We start from the raw sequence: 8,781 nt of genomic DNA on the forward strand, positions 1-8,781 counted from the left end.
CTCATAACACAGACTGTACAGGAAGAGCCAGAGTCGGCTCTACCTCCTAAGGAGACTCAGGTCTTTTGGAGTGACAGGGCCACTCCTGAAGACCTTCTACGACTCTGTGGTGGCATCAGCTCCTGTAGGTGTGGCCTGCTGGAGCAGCAGCATCACAGAGAGGGAGAGGAGGAAGCTGGACAGAGTCATCAAGAAGTCCAGCTCCGTCCTGGGCTGTGCTCTGGACTCGGTGCAGGAGGTGGGGGACAGGAGGGTCCTGGCTAGATTCACATCTATGCTGGACCATGAGTGTCACCCCCTGCAGGACACTCAGTCCGCTCTGGAGAGCAGCTTCAGTGAGAGACTGATCCACCCTCGATGTGTGAAGGAAAGGTTCCGTAGGTCTTTCCTTCCTGCTGCTGTCAGACTTTATAACAAAAACTGTTAGTACTGAACACTCGCAATACTGACCTAACCATGTGCAATTCTGTCATATGTGCAATTGCTGTTGGAACTCATGTGCAATTACTGTGAAATTAATGTGCAATCTATGTGCTGTCGTGACACATATTCATGTGCAATTACTGTCGTGATCACATGCAATGGTATTTATGTATTTATTTATTTATTTGTCTATGGGAGTTTTTATTTATTTATAGTAGATCTTCTACTGAAAGTGTTTTTCAGTATATTTCTATAAGTGATCTGTTCTTCTGGATCTACCTCTGTATCTACCTGCGTTGCACCAATGAAATTTCCCCATGTGGGACAATAAAGGAATATCTTATCTTATCTTATAATCACATGCAGAATCACATGAAAAGCTTTGATGAGTTGAAAGAATCGTTTGACCTGGAGAAACAGGACTTCTTTAGGTATTTACAAGTAAGGAGTTATTATAACCGAGAAACAAAGCACCGCCCGCTGTGGCCCTTTGACCGAAATATTTAATAAAGCTTATAAAGTAGAAAAAGCTTCAGTTGTAGTCATCTGGACTCAGTTAGAAAAAATAGACGTTTCGACGGAGAAGGAGCCTTATGCAGATGCTCAGTGAAAGGATCCAGGAAAACAACGTCAGAATTGATAAATTGAAAGACAGAACAGGAACGTTACAGGAGAAATTAACCAGCATACTCCCTGAAGAAGCTTTCAAAAGAGTGCTGGATTTTACACAAACAGCACAAGAAGCACAGCACAAGAAGAGCAAGGAACGCCAAATCAAGAAGTTCAACATTCTTTTGAACAAAAAGAATGCCGGTGAGGTCGAGCTAGACATTAGGACTGAGACAGACAAATTAGCGACCAGCAAAAACAATTGGATTAAGAACCTTTCAGATCGTGTCCTGACACAGGCAGAAAAGGAGGTGCTCCTCCTTCAAATATCACATCTGAAGAGAGAAAAGCACTTTCAGCACTAGAAAAAGATCATAGCATCAACATCCTCCCAGCAGACAAGGGACGTTGCACTGTGATTCTCAACGCAGCTGATTACGAAGCCAAAGTCCACACCCTCCTCGAGGACACGACCACATACGAGCGCTTGAAAAGAGATCCGACCAGTGGCTACTGTTTACAAAGGCTGGAAAAAGAGGAAGCGATAGACCGGCCTCTGTATTACAGACTGTATCCTGGTGAAGCCATACCCTGCATTTATGGCCTTCCAAAAATACACAAAAAGGAGGTTCCACTCAGACCCATAGTGTGCAGCACAGATTCCATCACTTACAATGTGGCCAAGCATTTAACAACTATATTGGCTCCGCTTGTGGGGAATTCGGAACATCATGTGGAAAACACGCACAACTTTGTGGATAAAGTGAAACATCTCCAACTGGACCCAGATGACCTCATGGTTTCATATGATGTTGTGTCCCTGTTCACCTGCATCCCGACCTCTGATGCAGTAGCAGCAGTGAGGACCAGACTGCAGGAAGACACCACCCTACAGGAAAGGACCAAACTGACACCTGAACACATATGTAAACTGTTGGACATCTGTCTGAACACCACTTACTTTCAATTCCGGGGACAATTTTACAGACAGATTCATGGCTGTGCCATGGGCTCGCCCGTCTCTCCCATAGTGGCCAACCTGTACATGGAGCACTTTGAGAAGAAGGCACTGGCCTCATTCTCAGGCATAGCCCCAAAACTGTGGCTCCGCTATGTCCATGATAATTGTGTAACAATCAAGAAACAAGAGCTGGAAACCTTCTCTGATCACATCAATGCTGTGGACCCACATATCAGGTTTACAAGAGAAGACGCTAAGGAGAATCGCTAGGCCTTTCTTGATTGTTCCACGATCAGAGGAGAGAACGGGAAACTCCAAATAGAAGTATATAGGAAGCCTACACACACGGACCAGTATCTGCTCTTTGGTTCCAACCACCCACTACAGCACAAGCTGGGTGTGATCAGAACCTTACAACACAGAGCTCAAGGTGTGCCCACCAGCTCAGAGGGCAAGAAGAAAGAGGAAAAACATGTCCGAAATGGCCTCTCAGCCTGTGGTTACCCCGCTTGGGCTCTCAACAGAGTGAAGAGAACCAAGAAGCAGGACAAAAGGGAAACTGAACAGAGAAGGAAGGGTGTTTCTATCCCTTATGTCTCTGGCCTGTCGGAAAAACTGCAGAGAATTTTTAGACAACACGAAGTCCCTGTTTATTTTAAACCAGGAAACACTTTAAGACAAAAACTGGTTCACCCAAAGGACAAGTTGCCGACTCAAAAACAGAGCAATGTAGTTTATTCGATCCAATGCAGTGAAGAAAGCTGTAAAGAACGGTACATAGGTGAGACGAAACAGCCTCTACACAAGAGGCTTTATCAGCACAGAAGAAATACAAGTTCAGGACCTCAGAGCGCCGTGCATCTCCATCTTGAAGCCTCTAATCACTCGTTTGAAGACGGTGAGGTGAAGGTTTGAAGCAGGGAGAAAAGATGGTTTGAAAGAGGAGTCAAGGAAGCTATTTTTGTTAAAAAAGAAAGACCTTCTTTTAACAGGAATGAAGGGCTAAGATTCAATCTTCCTGGTATCTATAATGGTATACTGAACCCCTGGAAAGGTAGAGGACCAGGACATTTAGATGCTAATCAGGTACTCAGGGTGGTTGAGCCAGGGTCTCACAAAGACAAAAAGGATTCTAATAGCCCCTATTCTGAATAGGCTAGCTCGGTAGATACAAGGGGGGAGTTTCTGTTGAAACAAACAACTCTTTCTACTTCAGGAAGGCTCCTCCCAATGGGCGGGACTTACCACAGAATAGTATAAATATCGGAGTTCTCGACCTAAATTCTTTTATTGACAATGACTCTTGGATGAGAGTCGAAACGTCTATTTTTTCAAACTGAGTCCAGATGAAACAACTGAAGCTTTTTCTACTATGGAACACGCCTGGACGAATGAGGGATTACACCGACATAAAGCTTATAAACTTTCAAGGGGAATAATATCTACATTATATAAATCTAGTCATTCAATCATATATAAAAAACAAATGTGCTTGTAGCTGGAGCTAATTTCCGAATCAGAATAGGTTTATTGCCATTGTCAATGAACAGAAATTCAAAAACACAGGAAATTGTCTTAGTGATCGATGCAACACAAAACAATAAAAACAACTAACAAATAATTGGCAGCACTTGTCCCCAGAAGGGCTTTTCACACACAAAGAACAGAAGAGACAGAGATATTTACAACATTAGAACATGGACATGAAAAGATACGTTAGAAACACACATTAAACACATATTGAACAACAAAAGGCAGCAATATATCATAATGTGTTGTTAGTTTATCCACAACCACACAATTCTAAGGTTTATCAGGTCTAAACGATTTACTTAAATAAAGTTGTGTATGTTAATGAAATAGAACTACAGCATTGGATTTAGTTTGTCTTTATTTACAAAGTAATTCTTCAATGAGACAGAGTGCTGAGCCGTGAGACTCAATAACCCGACACATCCATGACCTCAGAGCGGTTCATGAACGCAGCCTCCTGCACAGTCAGCTGGTGTTCTGCTCCCGGTCGCACTCAGATCATTCGGTCACTTCCTGCTCCACACCTGAGCTCATCAAACCTACTTAAACTCACCTGTGTCCGCCCGGTTTAAGTCCCGCTGCTGCTGCTTGTCTGTCCACACGCAAAGGAAGGTAAAGTTGCACATTTGAGCTCACAAGGAGAGCGCCGGCAGCAACACACACCGGACTGTTCCATCCATTTGTCACCACACCTAATGCTAATGCTACATGCTAATGCTTTTAGTTTGACCCTAATTCATTTCTGCATGGTCAGTGGTGCAAAGTAACAAAGTACACAGGTTAAAATACTGTACTTTTACATTATTATTATTATTTACTTGAGTAATCATCACAATAGATACTTTTTTCTCTACTACCTTTTGAGAGCAGGGTTTGTACTTTCTCCTCTCTACATTTATAACTAAACTACAAAGTACTTCATCTATTTTAGACGTTCAGAAGAGTTGTTTTTAGCACGTTTGTAGTTAAAGTTAACCTGACAAAGGGCAAATGTTCCCAATGTGTTAATTTTGTAGTTTTGATGCCTTTGGTGAGAATCCACAATATAAATGGCCATTAAAAATAAACATTTAAATGAAAACATCTTCCAAACCTTTGACTGTAGTAAATGGGCTACAATCAGTCGGTGGATTTAGTTTAGATACATTGGTTTTAAAAATGTACAGTAAAGTCTTCTCCAGAGTGTCATCTTTTGGACCGGCCACTAAAGCAAACGTCTTCACTCCTGTCCCTCGCTTGCTCCTGCAGATTGAAGATGTCCACAGCAGCGTTCAGTCGTCCTGCCGCTCATCCCGGGGCAGACGCAGAGAACATGAATCCTCAGGGTCACGGTGGAGCCCCGAGCGCAGGAGCACCTCAGGGCGCACATGTTCCAGGACTGGACCCGGGTTTGGCCCATCCACAGCTCATGTCCCGCCCGGTCTTCTACGTCCACGCCCCGCCTCCGCCCTTCATGCACTACCAGTGGCCCATGCCCTTCTACAACCCCTTTAACCCCTTCTCTGGCATGGGTGAGGCTCAGTGTTTAGTCTGATTCAGTTGTCACAGTTTGCACTTTAGTCCTCCTGCAGTTTTTAAAGTAGTTGGCCTAGTTATTTTAATTTTCACTATTGCAATGTTCATAAATGTCAATCCTTTTGTCAATGGGGGTGGTCTTTATGTTATGGGGCATTTGAGGGGTTTGGGACTCACTGCCTCTTTTAAAAGGAAACGATCCTACTTCCTGAAAGAGTCAAAATTATCAAATCAGGTCCTAATCGATACTTATATTGAAACTAGATTTGCCTTGTTGGAACAATATTTTTTTTCTGTTTTTATTCATTTGAGATGTTCACTGTCGAATGAATAACATCTGACAAATTATATGCTAAATAAGTACAAGTGTTTCATTCTTTGTATATCATTCAGAAAAGGCTTTACTGGGATTATCCTGCTTTTGGGTTTTAGTGTTTTAATATTCCTGTTTATCGTGTTGAATGTTGATTTGATCCTCGTTTTGCAGGTTACGGTATGATGATGCCCCCCTTCCCCCCGGTGCCGTATATGGACCCGCCCCCCTACTTCCTTCCCCACGCCCCAGTGCAGCCCGTGGACCCGAGACGCATGGTCCACCCCCAGCCGCACCCAACCGGTGCCCCACAGCCGAACCTCAACCAGACCAGGAGACCGCACCCGCCTCACGCCGCCCGATTCCGCGAGACGGTCAGCACTGAAGTCCAGACCGAGCCGAGAGGAGGCGAGTTCCAGGGAGGGAGCCCGCTCAGGAGCTGCTCGGATTCGGGCAGAGAAACTGCGCTAAACTCTCCCACTTCCTCTACGTCCAGCCAGAAACGGTCAAACGGCAACGCAGACAATTATAACGCGCCGAAAGAAGGTTTGCAGCTTCGAATCTCAAGCACCAGAAGTGGACAGGAGCCCCGTTTGTCAATGCCAAGTCCAGAAGGGCAGAGCATACAAACAATTGGTAAGGAAAATGTTTTGGTGAATTCGCCGTCCTTGAAAAACCGCAATGTGCATTTGGTGAGACAAGAAAGTGTCACTACAGTAGACTCGCCTGCCAAAGAAATGTCCAAAAAGGAGAGGAGAGCTTCAGTCCCGGATATTCTTTTAAGTTGGGGAAATGGAATGCCACAAGAAGACAAGATGGCGGATGATAAAAATGAGAACCTGCCTTCGTATGAGGATGACGACGTACATTTTCAGAGTTCGACGGTCGTGAATGAGGATCAGCTCGAACCGGAGATGGTGGACGGAGAAAAAGATGAAAACGAGAAGATTGCAGAGTCTAAACAACGTTATGAACCTTTTGAGCACTCGCTAAATATTTCTATTAAATTGTGCAACGCGGGTTACGATACTGTAGACGAGCAAACGTTGGAAGAACCGTCGGAAAACGCACAAACGGCGAGCGATAAGTTAAGAAGGAAACTTGACGAATCGATTTGGTCTGTGGAATCTCTCCCCGTCTACGTACCCACGAAAGAATGGTTGGTGCAAAACATGACGGCCGGACCTGAAGTTATTTTGGAGTCTGCAGAAGAGGCAGAAAACGCCGCCCAGAATGACGAACCGGCGAACGAGAGAAGCCGTAACTCTTCGACAGGTTCCGTACAGTTGTCCGATAGCTTTATTGACTTTAGCACGCCGGCTAGCGAGACAAACGGCAAACCAGCTAGCGACGTGACGTGCGAGCCCACAAAGTATAATATTCCGAAATGTATGATTGCACTAGACTCTCCTATTTGTGAACAAAGTAAATTGCCGGAGATTTGTGCTGAAGAAGTTGAAAGAAATGACACTTCAGAACCCGTTCAAAGCCCAAAGCGTTTGTCTTTTACAATTGAAGAGAAACAGGAAAAGATTCAAGAATCTAATATAGACAAGACGACGACGACGACGACGACGATTGAGTCAGACAAGGCAAGGGAAGAAGAATCGTTGCAGAAAAAGGTTTCGGAGGGCATGGTGGAGCAGTTGTTGGCGCCTCCTCCGGTCCATGCCGTGACGGAGCTGTCGCCATCTAGAGGGCGTCTGGTGGACTGCGGCGTGCAGTGTCCAGAGCTGCAGACGACGGGGATGAACCGCAGACCGAATTTTAACACTTCAGGTAAACTTCATCATTTTACTTTCAAATCAGTTTTAGTGATGATCGGGACCAGTTTTTGTTTTGTCGTTGTGTCTTGAGTTGATCACGTCAAGTAATACAAGGGCTAGTTGAGCAATATTCATGCTTGCCGTCGTTGATGCCTCATTAGTGCCTTTTTTGATAATACAATGGATTAAAGATATGCTAGTTGCGTATGTAGGTTGGTTTTCTTTTTACTTGTGAACTTCAGATTAAGAATGGGAGTATCAAATGTTATGCAAACACTTAATCCTAATTAATGTTTTAAGGATGGACATCCGTTTTAGACTTGTTAGGCTCATTTCTTCACTCCAGCAGCTCATTGGACGGACCATCAGTGTCAGGTGTTCATTTAGAGTAGTTTAGATGTAACGCTGAAATGCCTCCACACACAAGGTTGGACCAGTATCGAGTACAAGTCTAGTTACTCTTTGAATATGGCATTTGTGGGATGTTCTGTCGATGTGCTCAATGGTGTTGCCCATTCCTATCTACTGGTCATAAAACAGTTTTTAATACAAATACTTTTAGGTTACTGCATGTTTGTATTGCACAAAAGTTATAGAGTTCCAGTGAGTAAACAGTCTTGTACGCGATGATATACACAGAAGGTCATCGAGAACGGCACCGTGCCTCAGTTTGTATTTGTGTTTTCAAGATCTGGAAAGCGGAACCTCCTGTATTGGAACATAATGTGAAATATCTTTTTAATGTCTACAAATGTGTTCCAGATATTCACGACACCAGCACTCGCTCTGAGGGTTCTGGCCCGACTGGAAACTGGCACAAGAAAAGGCACCACCCGGGCAGGAACAAGGGGCCGTGTGAGTCCTGAGGTGACGCATTTCAGAAACATGAGAAACGCAAACTTGTGACTGTAGATGTCTTTTTTCCCCTCCAACAGACCGACCTCTCAATCAGGATGGTTACTTTGACTTTTACAGCAGACCTGGAAAACCAAGGGGTGAGGCTTTTTGTAAATGGGAGTGCGTTTCCTACGGTCATGACTGTTTGTTCTTTTTGCAGGAGGAAAAGGTCGATACTGAGCGAATGGGACTTAACATGTGATTTTTACATATAAATATTTAAATTATACTTTTTCAATAAATTTTCCTACTGGTGTCCAGCGTCTGAGTGGTTTTCCATTTCGGTCAGCTGTGTGTAAGTTCTGGTAGAAGTAAAGTTCAATATGTCGAAGATTGTTCCATTTCTACGTTAATTCATTTGAATATTGTGTTTATTTAAAAAAAATCAAACTAAAAAAGGTAAAGAATGTCAAAAGTACATAAAAATCAATACATACATAATACATTATGCTTGAGGTTAGTGATATATAATGCAAAGATTTCACGTGGAGTTTTTATTTGTGGGATTTTGAGCAAATGGAGATACAAGGATGTGATTGAGTGTTCGGTGTTTCATTTATATAACGTCTAACAAACCTGAAGCTGTTAAATAATTTATTTAAAAGCTGGTTGTGTCCAACTGCCAAAGGATAAAGCTATAAATTAAGCAGCACAAATGTTGCCATTACAAGATACTATTCCACAATATGACATGGGTTAAGGTGAAAAAATATTATTTGTGCTAATCTTGTAAAATGTATTGATTCGTGTTAGATCATATTAGA

General features: G+C 43.4%; 1 protein-coding gene across 1 annotated transcript; it reads left to right on the forward strand.

Annotated features, from left to right (window-relative positions):
• Positions 1 to 4,019: 4,019 nt before the first annotated feature.
• buc (bucky ball) lies at positions 4,020 to 8,036 on the forward strand. Its single transcript, XM_072440298.1, has 4 exons — positions 4,020 to 4,138; positions 4,775 to 5,037; positions 5,529 to 7,133; positions 7,883 to 8,036. The coding sequence occupies exons 2-4, from the start codon at positions 4,782 to 4,784 to the stop codon at positions 7,984 to 7,986; spliced, it is 1,965 nt and encodes a 654-aa protein (XP_072296399.1). The 5' UTR covers positions 4,020 to 4,138; positions 4,775 to 4,781; the 3' UTR covers positions 7,987 to 8,036.
• The last annotated feature ends 745 nt before the right edge of the window (positions 8,037 to 8,781 follow it).

This window comes from Eucyclogobius newberryi, unplaced genomic scaffold (genome assembly GCF_026437365.1).
Source record: "Eucyclogobius newberryi isolate DKJ021-1_F unplaced genomic scaffold, fEucNew1.0.hap1 SCAF_12, whole genome shotgun sequence".
Lineage (NCBI taxonomy): Eukaryota > Metazoa > Chordata > Actinopteri > Gobiiformes > Gobiidae > Eucyclogobius > Eucyclogobius newberryi.

Coding starts and splice junctions, on each gene's coding strand:
- buc (XM_072440298.1), top strand. CDS start 4,782: ATGTCCACAGCAGCGTTCAGTCGTCCTGCCGCTCATCCCGGGGCAGAC. Junction 5,038..5,528: donor TAACCCCTTCTCTGGCATGG/GTGAGGCTCAGT, acceptor CTCGTTTTGCAG/GTTACGGTATGATGATGCCC. Junction 7,134..7,882: donor ACCGAATTTTAACACTTCAG/GTAAACTTCATC, acceptor AATGTGTTCCAG/ATATTCACGACACCAGCACT.